Source organism: Sebastes umbrosus, chromosome 24, assembly GCF_015220745.1.
Source record: "Sebastes umbrosus isolate fSebUmb1 chromosome 24, fSebUmb1.pri, whole genome shotgun sequence".
NCBI classification, from domain to species: domain Eukaryota; kingdom Metazoa; phylum Chordata; class Actinopteri; order Perciformes; family Sebastidae; genus Sebastes; species Sebastes umbrosus.
Genome location: NC_051292.1, coordinates 6,478,084 through 6,497,133, shown reverse-complemented (window position 1 = coordinate 6,497,133; position 19,050 = coordinate 6,478,084). Strand labels below are relative to the sequence as shown.

General features: G+C 40.9%; 1 protein-coding gene across 3 annotated transcripts in view; it reads left to right on the top strand.

Annotated features, from left to right (window-relative positions):
* Positions 1 to 19,050, top strand: part of LOC119483980 (E3 ubiquitin-protein ligase Midline-1-like) — a 60,560-nt gene that overhangs the window by 24,906 nt on the left and 16,604 nt on the right. For all 3 annotated transcript variants that reach the window (XM_037762517.1, XM_037762516.1, XM_037762515.1), the window contains one exon: positions 10,812 to 11,605. In XM_037762517.1, the coding sequence (XP_037618445.1) occupies positions 10,880 to 11,605 (726 nt within the window). In that variant the 5' untranslated portion in view covers positions 10,812 to 10,879. The remainder of the gene's footprint in view (positions 1 to 10,811; positions 11,606 to 19,050) is intronic.

Sequence of the window (19,050 nt, the reverse complement as noted above, 5' to 3'; positions counted from 1 at the left end):
TGGGAATATCTGCCACTCGAGGGGCCTCTCGAATTCAATATCATCGCATTCCTTCCCTTCGGATTCAATGTAAACACAGATCGTGTCATCTCACTTTTTGCTCCGAAATGTCATCGTTCATGCTAAAAAAAAACGCTTCAAAAGCAAAGTGTAATTGTAAGCATATTCCAGAGCTGTCCATATGTTGGATGGTGTGACATGCAAGGTGCAGGGGCGTTGTAGGCATGCACAGGTTAAACTTAGGTCACATGTGCAAAGAAACAGGCTTTTTGAGGAAGCTAACTCCTTGACCACACTGTAAAAAAATCCCTATCTTATCAAGTCATTTCTGTCTATAATTGAGACCCAAAAGCCGTATTTTCTTCAAACGCATGAGAAAATCAGCCTATTTTTCAACCTGTTTTCCATGAAAATCATATTGTTTCACAAATTTTCTAGTGAAAAAGGCAGGTTGCTGCACTACAATCAAAACTAAAACTAAAAGATTTGAAACAAATGGCAAATTTCTCTTGTTTTAAGAAAGTATGACTTTAAAGGGGACACATCATGCTCATTTTTAAGGTTCATAATTGTATTTTAGCTTTCTACTAGAACATGTTTACATGCTTTAATGTTAAAAAAACGCATCATTTTTCCCTTACTGTCTGTCTGAACACACCTGTATTCACCCTCTGTCTGAAACGCTCCGTTTTATCGCCCGTCTCTTTAAGAACCACTTCCGAAAAAGCTCTGCTCTGATTGGCTTGCAAAAAAAACATGATGGACCTTTGCAACATGTTTAGAGATGGGGGGCTGTATATTCTAATGAGAAAAAGTGACTTTTTCATGATATGTCCCCTTTAAGGTGTCAAATACTGCACAAAGATAACTTGATAAGAGGGATATTTTTTGCAGCGTACACTTGAATAATTCACTTCAAAATGACCCAATCTGACTCTGTCACATGACTCCCTCAGCAGCTCCACTGCATGCAGATGCTCCATGTGTTCTATTTATCCCACTAGTGCTCTGTTCATACATGCATAAACTCGCTCACCTTCATCTGCCGGCTCTCTGGGGCCGCTTCAATGCCGAAAACACTTCATTATCCAATCAAAGTTGCGATGATAATTTAGCACTTTGGGGAATATCCACCATTTAATCACTTTCATCTCCGCCAGGGGAACTTAAGCACATATTTTGAGGCAACATTAAATGCATTATAGAATAATTGTAATCATGGAAAGAGGCATTAACTAAATTTGGGGCATCTTAAAAGGAAATATAGTGCGGCTGTGCTCATCAGTTAATGGATAGCACTTAAAGTACTTAAAGGAGACATATGATGCTTATTTTCAGGTTCATACTTGCATTTGGGGTTTCTACTAGAACATGTTTACATGCTTTAATGTTCACAAAAACACATTATTTTTCTCATTCTGTCTGAATATACCTGTATTCACCCTCTGTCTGAAACGCTCCGTTTTAGCGCCTGTCTCTTTAAGAACCCCTTCCGAAAAAAGCCTAGACTCTCTGATTGGCTTGCGAAAAAAATAATATGTTGTGTTATTTCACAGTTTGTGGGTTGGCAGGCACTCCAGATACCCAACATATGTGCACAAGCACTGAAAAAGTGAGTTTTTTTCATAATATGTCCACTTTAAAGCCTGTTTGGGGCAGTAAAAACGAGCTGAAAACAACATTGACACCACCTATGGTAAAACGCGTTAGCATACAGTTGGCCATTAACATATCCAGCAGACGCAAAGCAACATTAATTTAGCGTTAACTATGTTTTCATCAGTGTATAATCATCTGAAAATAAGAATCATTGTGTTTTCATTAGCTTAGAATGAGCCGTTTATATCTACATAGTTTCAGTTGGTTGCAATATGCAACCTAACCATTAGATGGTCAAATCCTACACACTGCACCTTTAAATGTTCACTTTGGAGTGCTATAGAGCTTTTTCATGATATGTCCCCTTTTAAGTAACCTTGACGTGCATCATGTTCGGCTTTCAGAATCTGACACAATAACTGGCACTTCGAACTCTTGCAGTGCAGTGAATCCCACCACCATGGCGCTTTATTCCCATCTAATATTCTCATCACTGTGCGAGAAGATCATTCACCCTGATCAAATAATGTCCTTGACAACACCAGGCTTGTTTTTGTCCCCTTTTAATCTCCGGACCCCAAACATCACATCTAATTCCGCACTATTACCCAATGTGGGTCACACAAGCAAGAATCCAGACAGACCCTGCCACACACACAAGCCACAATCACCAAATGTCACCCTTTATCATTATCACTAATAGCCCCGGCAACCCGGACTATACGAGCAGCCAATCCTGTTAGGCGTGACTGACCGCCTCGCAACATGAAAGGCCGTGATTGGTCGCGGCTAGTGTGGTGGGAAGCGGATTAGGGATCAACATGGCAGGGTGTCTGGAGTCAGACAAAGACATAACGCTTGTGCTAACAATCCAGAGAATGTACTGCGCGAAGGGAGAGGAGAGGAAGATGGAGGGATGTGAAGAGATGAGAGATATTCTGAAATAAAAGCTCTCCTTTGAGTTTGACATCTAAAAGCTTTTTATCACTCGTCTAAAAGTGGACTCCTTTAGCTTTAGCTCCGGGCATCACATCACCAAAATATACTTTTTCCTTCCTCTGTCCTAATTGGACTACACCTGCAAGCCAGTATGCTGAACATGAAGTGAATTTCTTTCAGCACTTGCGGTGCAAGATTTATCACATACTTCCTACAAGCAGCGCCCAAGACAAATATTTTGCAAGGAAATGCTGGAGAATAATATTTTGCCCCACATGGCGGCGGGGGCGAGCATATCAGCACTCTTTCAGCATGGCTGCATCTAACACTGAACTACATTTTTCATTAAAAAAAAAATCAATTTGCAGAAGAAATTCGCTTCGACCTTGACACGGAAAGCATGACCCTGAAAGGACGACGTGTTCGACGACTCCGTGAGGTCGAAGGTTAATCTCCCATTGTTCGCTATCCAAGCAGATTATGTTTTGTTTTTTTCTGAATCGTAAATCCCATAAGCGCTCTTTAAAATTCTTCGACAGATTGGAGGTAAACACGGTGTCGAAAGGTTTAGATGTTGTTAAATATAGAAAAGGGGGAGTTTTAAAAGAGGAACAAAAACAGGTTGTGTTTTATAATTCACAAAATGTGTCAATAATTTATGCAGGTTTTTCACAAAAATGTGAATAATTGAGACGCTGGTTCTTTCTGTGTGTGTCCCTACTGGGTAAGTGGGTGATGTTTGTGGCCTGGTTTAAAACTGATGATGACATATAAGAGGTAAAAACTATATTTTTTAAAATCTGGTCAGTTTTAGGTCTATTGTGAACATATTTTCGACCACGTTGTCAAATTGTGACCATATGGGGTTTTTGGTGCGACAATGTGTTATTATAGAAAGCTGACAGGCTGATATTATCATGTTTACGCTCAGCTTCAGATGGTTTGCCCTCTTTCGCCTGGCTCCAACAATTCGCTGTTTGCTATTTTCTGCCTCCTGTGAGTTAAGAGAGAGTTGGAACAGCATAATCATACAGTGACACACACACAGTGTATGATGACTGTGTGAGCCAGGTCAACGGGGATGACCTACTTCTCGGTTCTGCTCCGCGGACTGCCACAGCCGCTCACGTCAGCTCGCCAAGCGGACCCCCTCCGCCCACCCAAATGTGTTTTTTGGGGGGAGTAAAATAGCCTCTGGCTGCTTACTGTAATTATTATTCTGAGTGATTTTGTGTCATTCACTGGGAGTGATCTGGAAATGGAATCACTCCCCACTGCCACGGAGGATGAGTAGAACTTTTTCAGCTCAATTTGTCAAGCGATGGTGTCGCTGAAATATTAATTTTGCTGAAAAGCGAAAAGTGGAATAAAATCGCCCTGAAGCAGAGTTTAAAGAGAACAAAGTCGGAGGCTTTTATTGCTAAAACACTGGAAGAAGAAACTGTGGGTGGATCCGCAATTATCAACAATTATTAACAGCACATCAGCCTGATGGGCGTCTCCATGTATTATGGAGAACCGCAGGAACCACTCACATTCCTTTTCAAAAACACAGCCTCAGTTTTTGTCTGCGTCGTGCTCTTGTCGGATCGTTTTTTAGAAAATGGATAGAAAGAGCTCCGATGAAAAATTTAACAGCTTAAACTGTGGAAGGGAGAGCCGCAACCTCCTTTGACCCACATGTCAATGAAAGATTTAGAAGGAGAGCGCGGACTAATGGGGGTGTCCGCCCAAATATAAACAGGAAGAGAGATGAAATGCTGAAAGTGATCTGAAGTGCTTCATTAGTTGTTCTCATAGCAACGGTTCGTATGATATCTTATGAAAAGTTATTGCTCTTTTTTCGTGCATTTTCCTACGAATGTCAAGCAACATGTGACGCATATGTCACAATTTCCACACCAGTCTTTTCAAAATAAACTTCCATCTTCACAGGAGTCAACTTAGTTAGGTTTAGGCAACAAAACCACTTAGTTAGGTTTAGGTAAAGATCATAATTTGGGTTAACATAACACTGGAAGTGGCGTGACTAAAGTACGGAAGTTACGTGACAAAAACTACTTAGTTAGGTTTAGGAAAAGATTGTAGTTTGGGTTAAAATCACTTTAGAAGTGGCGTAACTTAAGTACGGAAGTTACGGGACAAATAAATCAACGTTGACTTCTGGTTTCACGCGAGGTACGGACACTGGTCACCGGGCGAAACCCAGAAAGTGGCTTTACCTAGGTATAGGTTAAGTAAAGCTACGAATGGTGCATGAGAGCAGCCTGCTCATAGACGTGCTTATTTGTTTTCCAAGGAGCCAGTGGACATCATTCAAAATGTCAAAAGTGAGGTTTCATTCTAACACTAAAAAAATGTTTCGTTGCAAAAGGTTATTCGCTGACATTTATGGATCAGAGACCGGGGTTTGTTTCAAAACAAAACACCATACATTTCAGAGTAGCATCAGGGCAATGACATTTGTACCTCTCGAAATAGAAATGTGGCATTTTTGGACTTTGGTTACACCGTCCTGTAACAGGAGAGACGCAGAGCGATGACAGGAATAGAAAGAAGATGATACAGGAATCTGATTCTTTCTGAAAGGAGGAGCATCTCTACCACGGATCCTCTAACGCACACCTAAGCATATCATATCTGTCAGATATTATTGTGTTATCAGTATGGGGGAAGGAAGGGAACAGGGATTACAGCCGTGTTCAGAGGCTCACAGTGCAGTAGCAGGTTTTTACTGTCTGTTAAAAAGTACTGTTAAAAGTGGATGGCAGGCTTAAAAATATGTTTCAATGTTTCTTGTGGTATTGTACTGGTGTAGTTTCCCAATGAAATAAAATGGTTTTGTTGACTAAACCTAACGGTGGCCATTACCGTTGTTGTGTGGCGTACAAATGACACGCGAAAAGCCTAAAATATGTCCTCATGACATGTCCTTGTAATGTCTTGCTATCTATACACCTTCCCATGAGATCAGGTTGTGCTGTTCCATAGTTTTTTTCCTTTACATTTCCTTTCAGGCCATTGGTTTCAGTTCATTCTTGTACACTGTGAAAGTCAACTTGACTTATAAATTGACCGAAATAGACTATAGATAATTTGTCTCCAGCTGACTCCGTTTAAAGCATGACTCGTGTAAAAGACTGTAAATATGCACTTGGTGACTGCACACATGATGCCGTGCTAAAAGACTAAAGTTAAAGCTGCATACTTGGTGTATAGGGAGGGAAAAGGAACAACATTTGTACCTTCTCTTACATAATAATGCCACTTTCATAAAGAATTCACACAATATACTTTTACCATTCCATGTATATGGGGGTAGCATATCACTAAACTACATAAATAGTACATGAAATCTGTTTTTCTGTTGGGTAAGAAACATCATGTATTGCAGGGAAAAGAAGGAGGAATCAGACAGTGGAGGATGCTCACTCAGCTTTGTATTGTCCGCCCCCCACTGAAGAGTATTGGTACTGACAGTCTCAGTGGTGCACAGAGCCTTTCACACACAGTGGCAGCTCTGACAGTCATGAGGCACAAAGAGATGGTGGGGAGAATAAACAACTTTGCCTGGATTTGATTCCCTCCTCCAGTCTGAATCTACCCTTTCCCCTCAACTGTAGTTTTCTATCGCTCTTCCTCCTATTTCTTCTGTTCCGTGCCGTGTCACCTCAATGCACGGTTCAACAGTGTCACCTATGGTGTGCTGAGAGGCATTTCACCCTGCCTCCCCTGCCAGTTTGGATTCCTGTGACTGTGTATGTGTCAAATTTAGGTTTTGTGTTTGTTTTTGTCAGAATGAGGTGGATTTATCCTCTTTATCCTTTAGTGCCTGCAGGTTTCCCCTCCTGTCAAGCGGTAGCCTGTCAGAGCTCCATCAGTGTCAAACTTTGCCGGGAACTTTTTTTTTTTTTTTTTCTGTGCTTTCTTTGCTTCTGTAAAACACTGTGTGCTGTTTATGTTACCTGGCTGACAGCTGTGCACAGGGATGAAGTGCAGGAAACTCAAATCTGCTTCATTAATACACCACCATTCACTTCACAATACTTAACATTCACCCATTTTATTACTCCATCAGATTTCTGTGGTTTATACAATAAGAGTACTGTGGAGCAGGACTTTACAAGCTAAAATAGGGTGTTACCGTGTGAGAAGGGAAATTAGCTATATGTAAGCTTATGGCCATATTAAAGCTGTTATAATTTAATACAGGTGTTCCAGTATTGACTTTAGCTTATTGCTCAAATTCAACAATCCTCAGCTTTACTGTCTGAGTGCAATGGCGGTGCATTTTATTGCTGGAGCAGGCCTCCAACATGTTAATGGCAATTCCATTATTGATAGAACTACTACTCGCCTCTAGCTTGTTTGGAATTTGACATTTTTGGCAATGATGCTGCATCAAACTTAAAGGGGACATATCATGCCAATTTTCATTCTTCAAACTTGTATTTTGGGTTCGTACTAGAACATGTTTACACGCTTTAATGTTCAAAAAACACATTATTTTTCTCATACTGTCTGTCTGAATATATCTGTATTCACTTTCTGTCTGAAACGCTCCGTTTTAGCGCCTTTCTCTTTAAGAAACCCTCCCCGAAAAAGCCCAGTCTGCTCTGATTGGCTTGTTGAATCACAACAAGAGTTAGTTAGCCCTCCAAATACCCAAATATATGCGCACAAGCACTGCGCAATTTAGAGAAGTTTCAGTTGGTTGCAATATGCAACCGCACTGCTAGATGCCGCCAAATCCTACACACTGTACCAGATAGACCTCCAGTAGTGCTATACAGCTCTCCTTCCAATGGTGTCACACCATTCCATTAATTTAGATGAGGTGGTAACACGCTACACAACACGCTAGTACACATGGATGCAAAAACTGCTGGATTTGAAATACTTAAAAAATCACAATCTTCATGTTCTGAACAGGCAAATTGAGCAAAAAGGCAAAAAAACATCACGATAAACTGAATTCCTCTGACAACTCAACACAGCTCTCCAAATTTTACTGGACTGTCAACAAGCGTCAGCCCTCACTGACAAAATATCTGGAATATAAACACCTGAGGGAGGCTCTTTGGTGCTTTAGAGAAACTGCTGTGTGTTTGTGCAAATTTGAGTGTGTATCAATGTGTATGAGACAAGTGTGTCTCTAAGGATTTGTTGTGTTTACCATCCCTCCAAACACACTATTTCATTTCATTTGAAGCGTGTGATTGCTGAATCACTTCCACCTCTCCCACTCAATTTCTGTCCTCTTTTCCCTCTCCATATTTGCTTCATTTTCAAAATACGACCTTTCCTTTCTTATTTGGAAATAAGAGATCAAAGTCGCTTGACTCGCATCAGTTTTTATAATAAATCCAAATCTCCTTCCATCCATTTTTCTGATCCTGCAGCTTCTCTGCGCTGCAAATTAATGTTATCTGGCCTCGGATATTGTGGGCGACTTATCTGCAGCACAGAGGATGAGAGGAAGCCATGCATAAAGATGGCTAGAGAGCAAATAGGAGGGATATTCTGTGAGTGTGGTAGTCCAGTCAGATGCACACAAGCCTTAAGCCCAGTAAACAGTGACATCTGCTGAAAATACCACACTGTGGGGTTAGGAGTGGATGCCTTTCCTGCCTCAGAAATGCATGCATTTGTGGTAACACTTTACAATAACAATTTATAGATGATAAGTTGATAGTTAATTAAACTTAGTTAATAGTAATGCTATAATTTATGTTGTTTTAGTTTATTGTTGCGCACATTATAACATATATGTTAATGATTATGAAATTTGAAAATCTTTAATAAATTGTTTAAAATCTATAACTCTATAAACATTACAAGGACAGATATGTCTGACACTTTGTTAATAGTTAATAATTGATTTGTAAACCATCTATAAACTTGATTTGGATGGCTCTTATAAAGTTGCAACTAATACCTTGTTGAATGGTTAACAAATACTTTGTAAAACATCTATAAACATTATTTCGATAGATAGTTAATACTTTGTTAATGGTTAATAAATGGTTTCTGGTCCATCTATCTATGTAATGTTTATAGATGTTCTACTTAATTTCTTAAAGGTTTACAAATTTGGTAATTATTAACAAATACTTAATATAGTACATACAATGTTATAATGTGTGCAACATTAAACTGTTAATAGTTTACTGTTGTAATCAGAATGTAATTGTTATCAGCTATGATACAATATATAATTTATAAACTAATTACTTAATATTACACTAACTAATGATAAAAAATTAGCATTACTAATACATAGTGAACATTATTATCATTTCATTGTTTGTTAACAGTAAAATAAGTAAAATAAGTTTAATGAACTATCAATTAACTATTTACAAATGATGCTTATTGTAAAGTGTTTGATTGATTTGATTCAGGAAGTATTTTTTGTTATTGTCATGTTTATGATTTGTAGAGGTTGTTCTGCTATAATAAGTATTACTTTGAGCATTGTTTATAGTATTCATTTGCAGGTCCACTTGAGGAAAACACATCTTCGCTGCATTTCCTTTCATACATTCACACACAAAATACTAATTGTGTTGTATTATCTTCAATCGATTCCATTTGTGCTTCTCTTATCTACATCGCTTTCTTTGCTCCTGCAGTGATCCATTTTCTTTAGCGTATAACAATCCCATTTCCCTGAGGGGTTTGTATAGGTTTCATCTTATCTTGAAAAGTTTTTTTTTGTAGTGAAAGAGTTCTTAAATCTCCACGAACTAACTGACATTATTAACACCCCTCTGGCTAAGTTCATCAATAAAGACGGAACAAAGAAAACCGAACTTGCATGCTACGTAGAACTTTTAACTCAAAGTTAACTTTTGGACTGATAAGACTGATTGGAAATGAAGTAATCAAGATCCCAGGAACACTTATTTATCGGCTTACTGATGTACTTATTATCGCACTAAAGGGAATACTTCTGGACAATTTTTTAATTAAAGAAACAATTAACTAAAGAGCAGACAGCTTCCCTATAACATCTTCTAACCTCACGATGGCTTTGAGAACAAAATTAAATAAACAGCAGCCACCAGTTCTACATATGTGACTCTCAGCACACATCAGATGGAAAGACTCGGCTCCTCTGTAGGGGAATATGTGGACATGTGCCCTAATTAACAATTGACTACAGCTGTGCCTGCAGCTGCCACTGCTGCACCCAATATGAAAACTACACCCGACTGCCACACTAGTGTTGAGTTTTCAACATTAAATATCAGTTAAAGTGATTTGAACAAGATTATATCAATTTTAAATCAACAACATACAACTATAGACTGCATATAAGAAGTGGACGTAGAAGAATACTTTAAACTAGCGATTGAGACCATAAACTCATGTTTACAATGTTTACTGAGGTACTAAATCAAGTGAGAAGTAGGCTCATTTTCTCATAGACTCCTATACAATCAGACTTCTTTTTGCAACCAAAGGAGTCGCCCCCTGCTGGCTGTTAGAAAGAATGCAAGTTTAAGGCATTTCTGAACTGGCTTCACTTTTTAGATCCGTAGGCTACGTCCATTTCTGTTATAGAGTCTATGCATACTACTCAGTTAACTTTTCTAATCAAAAGTCTGCTGTGAAAACAACAATCTTGTAGCTTAGTCTAAACTTAAATGTTGGAACAGCAGAGCCGGCAACAGTAATAATGTTGACAGGGCAAAAATGAGTTATTTTCTCTGGGTTGTCAATATGTTTTCTTTCTTTGTGGTATTATCTTTCAGTAAGATAAAGATGATGGAGTTTGTATCGTCAGTGTGCAATTGGGTGTATGTTTGGGTATTCCATAGAAAAGGGTTGAGGCCACCATGCACGCTATGACTTGGAAGATCTTGACTCTTATTTCTTTAATTGCCATTGGTAAACTATGTCAAGTTTGGTATGATGCATTGTGCGAGTCCTAGGTGGTTTTCTGCGGTGTTTCTTTCTGTTTCTCTTTGAAATCTATATGTAATTATTGCATCATTGTTATTGGTTTTAAAGAACTTTTTAAAGTATTCCATTTGTCTAGTCTTGGATATTGATTGTCCCTCATCTTCAGTTCTCACACAGACCAGCAGTTAACACTCTGCCATTCTTTAAGTGCACTCAGTGGTCTGCTCCATAGAGATATAAGTCCTCCCAAGAAAGCAGTGAGAAGTAAGCCGTTTCACACCATTTAATCACAAATCCCTGTGCTTTCTTTCCCCCCTCTCTTTCCGCCTTCCACCATCTATCTCTCTGTTTCTGGCCTGCAGACAGCTGAGCAGCTCTTCTGGATTTCGCTGACGCTGCGCCCGGTCCCGCCTGGCCTCCTCTGAGCAGGATGGACACTCTGGAGTCAGAGCTGACCTGCCCAATCTGCCTGGAGCTCTTTGAAGACCCGCTGCTGCTCCCCTGCGCTCACAGCCTGTGTTTCGGCTGCGCCCACCGCATCCTCATCTCTCACTGCGCCACCAACGAATCAGTTCAGAGCATCGGCGCATTCCAGTGCCCCACCTGTAGATATGTCATTTCATTGAGTCCGGAGCGTGGACTAGAAGGACTTAAGAGAAACGTGACCTTGCAGAACATTATTGATAGAGTTCAGAGGGCCTCATCTTCCACTGGGGTGCCTCTACCGCTGCCGTTACCCGCGCCCCACAGTGGGCCCAACTCTCCCAGCGAAGAAGGGAGAGACCGGTTGGCGCTTGTCCCAGTCAGCGCCGCCATGTCCAGCCCAGGTACACCTCCCGAACCGGTCCAGTGCCAGTTCTGCGAGCAGGACCCACCGCAGGATGCCGTGAAAACGTGTGTGACGTGCGAGGTGTCGTACTGCGAGGAGTGCCTCCGAGCGACGCACCCGAACAAGAAGCCGTTCACCGGCCACCGGCTCATCGAGCCCATGCCGGACTCCCACCTCAGGGGGCTCCAGTGCCTGGAGCACGACGAGGAGAAGGTGAACATGTACTGTGTCACTGACGATCAGCTGATCTGCTCGCTGTGCAAACTGGTTGGAAGGCACAGGGACCACCAGGTGGCGGCACTGAGCGACCGCTACGAAAAACTCAGGGTAAGCGCAGAAGTCGATTAACTCAATTGTGCCCAAAGATTAGTATGATAAGGAAAAATACCACAACATTTGTTCTGATTGCTCAGAAGTCTTGAAATTTGGTACAGCCATACGTTGGGCAAGTATCTAACAGTGCAATTTGGCAGAAATGGGTTTTCAATTTTGTTCACATTTGCAATAATATATCTTTCATTGGGTGATTTTGCCTTTAAACACTGACAATTTTTTTCAGAATTTTCCAGAAACCGAGCTCTAATTAACCTGTTGCCTTTGATCGCAGATAATGTATATCAAGGTCATAGACTCCCTCTATTCCATTAACACAAATAATGAATTTTTAGCTTTAATTTTATGCTGCTCTGCAAGTATGAAATTTCCTATTATCCTTACCCAGGTATCTAACTCGATTATCAAGTGAGATTTTATCATCTCACGCTGACTTATTATCTCTGCTGAATAATTAAGCAATTAGCATAATCACTACGCCATGCCGGCGTGCCAGGAGGGTATTCAGAGGCACTGCGCGCACAGTGAATATGGGAGGTGTCATTAGTGACAAGGCATGGCGTCTTCAATGAGGTTGCAGGTTAATGAGCGCCAATTGCCTGCCGGGTGTAGGTGTGCTTAATTGAGCATGGCTATTAGAGTGTGCTGGTAATGGCCACAGAGGCAGGATGTGTGTGTGTGTGTGTGTGTGTGTGTTACATCAGAACTCATGCAGATGGAAATGTGTCCACAGGACGCTGTTCCTCTAATAATCTGCCCTTGAATTATAAAGAACTTTTCTTATATCCACTGATTTAGTATTGCACTTCCTTAAAGTTTAGGGACTTAGAAGTATTCTTAACAGTTTTCACAGGCTGAGTTGTACTCCCCATGACGAGTAAACTGACCTAAAGATATAAAATTGGTCATTCTTCAAGCAGAAATTACATTAAAGAGGACCTATTATACAAATTTCCATATGCATACTTGTATTTGGGGTTTCTACTAGAACAATTTCACATGCTTTAATGTTTGGAAAACACTTTATTTTTCTCTTACCGGCTGTGCTGCAGCACCTCTTTTCACCCTCTGTCTGAAATGCTCCGTTTTAGTGCCTGTCTCTTTAAGGCCACCTTCCCAAAAAGCCCAGTCTGTTCTGATTGGTCAGCTGGCCCACTCTGTTGTGATTGGTCAACCAAACCAAGCTCTTCGGACTCCGCTCCAGCTCCGCTCTAACTAGCTTTGTTTGAAGGCGTGCCAAACTAGCTGCTAAGCAGGTATTATGCAGATGTGGTACTTGGTGACATCACCATGTTACGGAAGAAAAGGCTGACCTTCAAGTGAGGCGTTTCAGGCAGTTCAGTTCTTTGGCCTGGACTTTGGGCTTTGTAACTTTGCAGACCTTGTGCATGCACAAAACACTATGTAAAGGAAAGGGAAAAAGCACAAAAGCATAATATGTCCTCTTTAAAAGTAATCTGAAGAATTATAAAATGTAAAATCTACCAGAGAGCCATTATAAGTTGGCTAGCACAGGGTAATATGTACACTCATATCGCTTGGTGCCAGTTTATCGGGGTCAAACTTGATCATTTGGGTGAAAAAATAGTCAGACCTATTCCTTATGTTAAGACACAATGTTGATGAAGTCATCCACCAAAAAACTTTTTCAACTATTCCGAATATCCAACACATCACGGATTTTCCTGCAAAACAATGCACAAGAAAATACTTCTACTTTTCCAAAGCGTCATTTACCCAGGGACCATTTTCAGCCGCACGCTCACTCGGAAAGTGTTTATTCAGCTCTGCTAAGCGTCCTTAAATGAAACGCCGCGGTGTGACTCCTCTGAGAAACAGGCTTTTCCTTTTTACAAGAGGTTTTGAAACACGTGTTCGAGTGTGAAGTAGTTTGTAATACGTCCTCGGAGAGGAGGCCTGCCTTCGGTGATATAATGGAAGGAACTGAATGACTCCAAGTTGTGGTACCCACAGAAGAAAAGGTTCTGATTACTGAAAAAATTGTGCTCAATAGGAAAATAGCAGCTTTGTGATAAGACTAGAGTGTAATATGTCTCTGAGATGTTTTTAAACATCCAAGACCTACTAAAAGCACCAAATAATAATCAAAAATCAATGTATTTTCAGTGTCTGCATTCCCTTTTTCTTCAAGAAAAAGAAAAACCACTCAGCAAAAAAGCATCCCACACATTGATCTGTTATAATGGGCCCTCTGCTGGTTGTTTTTCTGCCTCCACGGATGGGCGTTACGTCCTGTCATCACAGTTGACGCGTGCGTCTGTACCTTCTCATCTTGCATGTTTCAGCAAATTTAAGCAAAGAATAATTAGCAGGAAAGCGACGGGTCAGTGCATCATCTAATTATTACGCTCCCTCCATTCATCCGGAGAGAGAGAGAACGTGGGTCAGCACACCCGGCAGTTATCATACGGGCTAATTATCCGCTATAACACTAAAAAAAAGCAAAGCGATAGCAGATTCCTCCTCGCTCCGACGTGCTCACAGGTTGCAAAAAATATTGCTATGCAAAGGAGACAATAATGCCTCTTAGATGTGACATACTGGGAATCCCTGCTGCGTACTACTTGCAGTACATGTGTATTCCCACCCCTGAGGAAGTAGAATCCATCTCAGCATTAAAGGTTGCACGTGTGATTCACTCTTTACGTGTGAATTTCAATTAACTGCCTGAGGACACTCATCCCTGGTGGCTCCTTTACAGTTTGAGCTGCTAAACACGCTTTGAGATAAAACAATCGGGGGTTAATGGCTTTGGGAGAATGACCCTAGAGGAAAAATATATGTTTACATCAATTATTATTTAATTAAAAGGTATTAGTATTAGATTAGAGATGCACTTACTGCACTCAGAGACAACTAGACCTCTAAAGAATGAGAGCTACATAGAGTTAAAGCTAGCTGGTGTGAAAGCCACAGCTAAAAGTACATACTAAAACTAAGGCTGCATGCATACTAAGTACATACTAACACATGCAGTATGCATACAATTGTGACATACTTCATCATGACATTGTGCCTTGAACTTTGACCCTCTTGCTCATACTGTATATTCTCTGTGCAGAGGATTGTGGATCAGAATAGACAGAAAAGCATGCTGACTTGCATACTGCAAAATACGACCACATGCAGTCGGACATCCTGGCATTTTTTATGGTAAACCTACTTTTATAATCACATATTTGAACACACAAGATTGTAGATTGATTTATTATCTTGATTTCAATATCAATAGTTGTTTATTTTCCTAAACAAAATGGCCAAGAAAGCCAACTATTTCCTCTAAGCTTCACTGCCTCTGTTGACATTTCCAGTAAACTTTGGTTTATTTTAACCTTGACCATGATGTTTATCGCCTTTCTTCCTTTTGGAGGACTTGTTGGATGAGTGAAATTATCTACTTTATCTTCAAAATAAGTAGCATAAAGTCGAGGACAATGAGAGCAGATGGGGAAACAAAACATGTATGAATGCTTCATTAACTTTTGAGCATGCTCTCTCCGTCTCTCTCTCACATACACAAACACATGCACACTCAGGCATGCATGTCTGCACGCACACACACCCTAGAGACCTCCGATCTGCCCTCTACTCCTCACAACAATCTGAAGACAGACACGGGCGGCAGCTCCTTTCTCACAGAGGAAACAAATGTGCCTTTTCTGGCAGAAGTTGGAGGGGATTTGACCACCTGTTAGGCCCCTTGGAACCCTCACGGCAGCCAGCTGGCACATGGCGTGAGTTTGATACAAACGGCGGGTTAAGACCCTGTTGGCCCTGAGCTGAAGAATCTAAGCACGGCATTTATGGGAAGGATACGCACGCAACATTCAAATTAACCCTTTTAACATTTCAACTTGTTGCGCCGCATCTTCAAAAACACATCTCAGCCTCGGGCTAAATTCAGTTTTAGAAATAGAAGTTCTGTACATGTCAGTTCATTTAACCTTAATTCAACTGCAGCATTTTGCATAATAACATCCAGTAAACCCACATGCTACATAAGCAAACACATCTTGACAGAAACACTAATCGCATCATCAATTATGATTACGTAACGAGTGATGTTAACTAGCTATGCTGAGTTGAGTCAAAGCTTTTTAAAGAGGCAAAGTTTTGAGGAGTTTTGAACAAGCGACAGAAACAGAGTATAAACTGAGGTCTCTACCTCAGATAATTACCACGGGAAACAACCCGGCTGCCATGCAATATTTATGCCGAACAACACATTTGATTTTTAATTCATAAGGACGGAAAACTTCAGGGGGAACTTCTTAAAAGAGGAGGCACGGAGGCTTTCTGTTGTCAGGTAACCCAAACTTGAAAGACTTGAGATGTTACAGGCAGTCGCCCTCTTTCACTCAGTTATGGCGCTTTTCTTTCATTTTGGAGTCTGACAAGTCGAAACCGTTTTTGGTCATATTTTCCGGACCATTTCATGCATATCACTTTTTGCACTGATCCGCAGGAATTTGAGATATCCCCACTCGGCACAGGGGGAGTCAAAAAAAAAAAAATATCAGATGATTGGAATGGTTTCCCTTTTTTTCAGTGGCGGTGGCGGTGTGTCTGATAAGAGCCGTGGAGGTTATTGTGGGAACACCCATCCTTTTTTTTTTTCGGAGATAAAATTACCCCCGTCACAGGAAATTGACGGAGAAGGCGGCTGGAAATAGCTTTTAAAGTCCTTGGCTCTGGGTCTGAGGAGAAAGAACCTTGAGGATAAAAGATGGGCCCTGCTGTGTGTGTGTGTCGGCTTTAGTTTCAAATCATAGGTTTGTTGTGTTTATGTGGTGATCCATTTGGTTTAATCAGCCGGCCTTCGGTGTTGAAACAATATTATTTGGGTTGTGAAGTGCCAACACGCACGATAAAACATGAACAGACACACAACTTTTCATTCACAGCCGCACGATATTTACCTTTATGTCCTCATTCATCTTTTATATCATGAACGCACTTATTCTCTTACTTACTTCCTCAATATAATCCATGCTATTGTGTTTCTACTTTTCACCTTAAATTCCAACCTTCACAAACTTCCCTTAAAGTAAAGAGCACCTAAAAAAAACTTCTCCAGCGGTGTAACTTCTCACCTTGCACTGATGTCGAAGTGTACTTTAGAGTATGCCCGTACACTGTGACATCACACCCATGAATGCTGGACATCTAACTATAAAGCGAAGAATCCCTGTGTGTCCTTCGCATATCTCGAGAACTGTTATTCCGATCGACTCCACACTTGGCGGTTGTATTGCTCAGAACCTAAGGGAGTGCAGTGTCAAATGTGGTGCAGTTTGGCCAGATGGTGGCACTATAACACCTTATTAAAATAAGTATGCATATTACGTAACTTCTGTAACTAGGGCCCCTGTAAGCAGGCCCCTTCTAATCCACATCTATGAGGCTGATAACGCTTGATCATAATAACTACGGCCACTACAGGTTGGCGACATCTTCTTGTACACGTATCGGTGATCAACCATGTGAATATTTGATAACGGCCTTCTGAACCTACTAGTAGCTGTAGCAGGCCCCTTCTAATCCATATCTATGAGGCTGATAACCACTGATCATAATAACTACGGCCACTAGAGGTCGACGTCATCTTCTTTTATTCCTATCATAATCAACTATGTGAATAGATGATAAAAGCCTTCTGAATCTACTAGCAAGTGTAGCAGGCCCCTTCTAACCCAAATCGATGGGGCAGATAACCGCTGATAATGCACATTCAATGGGCTGATAACATCCGAAGCATGTGATAGAAGCCTGTCTCAGTTAAAGCCCTGGTTCTGTCTTCAATTGAAGCCATTATTTCAGAATTTACAGTGCAGCACTTATTGTCTACTTTCTGTCTTTCTGCACAGACTGTTCCTCTTACTTGGGGCATTCTTGTCTCTCAATCAAATCACACACACACTCTCTCCTTTCCCAATTTCCCCCAGCACAATGCTGTGTTTTTCTTTCTTTCTCTGCTGTGCTGTGCTTTTGAGTCAGGGCTACTTTTTTTTTTCTGCCGGAGTCATCTGTTTTCTCTCGGACCGATACAACCACACAAACATATTGTTTCCAATTTACGGAGGAGCTCGCTGGTAGAAAAGTGGGTGTCGAGCAAACACGCCGGTGCCCTCCATCAAATACAGAACACCCTATACAATGATGTCTTCGCAATAGGAGATAGTGTAGACGGACACACTGTACAGAACCGCAGTAAAGAAATAAAAGATGAATCCTATAGTCTGTGTTGCCAACTTCCCCTTTAATTTCTGTCTTGCTCTTTAACTGTCCACCTTTGTTCTCTCTGTTTCTGTCTCCATCTGTCTGACTAAGGTTTCTCTGATCTCTCTCTCTCACACACACACACATATATATGAGCAACACGGAGAAGAATGAAGTGAAACTCTGGCAGTTCGGTGAGGATTCCTAAGAACACAATCCAGCTCAGTGTCACAGCAAATCTGGAAAAGATGTAGCTCCTCTGAAGTTTTCAGTTCCTACCTGTCTACATCTGCGGTTGAGTGTGTATGTGTGTGATCCCCTTGCATACCTTTTTAGCTTATCAGCGCTGCTTCAGGGTGATTTAGCTCACTCATAGCCCGCACACACAATCTTGCACATACACTAATGACAATGGTAGAAAACATCCAGAGCCACACAACTTTTATTTTTAAGCCAACAGGGAGATGTTAGGTATGCAAAGTTTGCCTGGGTTTCAAAGAGTGGATTCTTGTTGGGTGATATAAGGAGGAGATGATCTGAGGGCGCTGCAGCAGAGCAGCTTCACGGTGATTAAGAGCAGATGCTGTGGAAGGAACCGGCTTTCCTTTGAAAAACACAAAACTGGCTCTACCTCTGTCAGCTGACCACGCTTAATAAATAAAATCTCATTTTTAGACGTGTATTTACATTTCGAGCAATTTTCCCTGCTCGTCACGTCTCCCACAGTTGAGTCACGGGAGAGTTTTGTCTGCTGCCAAGTGACCATGAACGTCACTGAGTGGATTAAAAACTGACTTCAAAAAAAATAAAAAAAGTAAGACATGGCAAGCTGTATTTTTTTGTATATTTTCATGTACATGTTTCATTAAAGGAGACCACATCCTAGAGTGATGTCACAGTGTACCGACACACCCTGGAGTACACTTATATATCACTGCAACTACGTGATGAAGTAAGACCGCTGGAGATCACCAAAACCAAGATGGTGTTAATTGTCATAGGTGGCGTACCCTACCACGCCTGACCTTTAATGACAAAGTTGTCTGCCTCTAATTAAAGGTGACGATTGAAATAAAGTGTTTTAAAAGATAAGACATGGCAGGCTACCCCACCTATGAGAAGTATATTTTTATGCACATGTGTCATTAAAGGAAACCTCAACCAAGAGTGATGTCACAGTGTACCGACACACCCTGGAG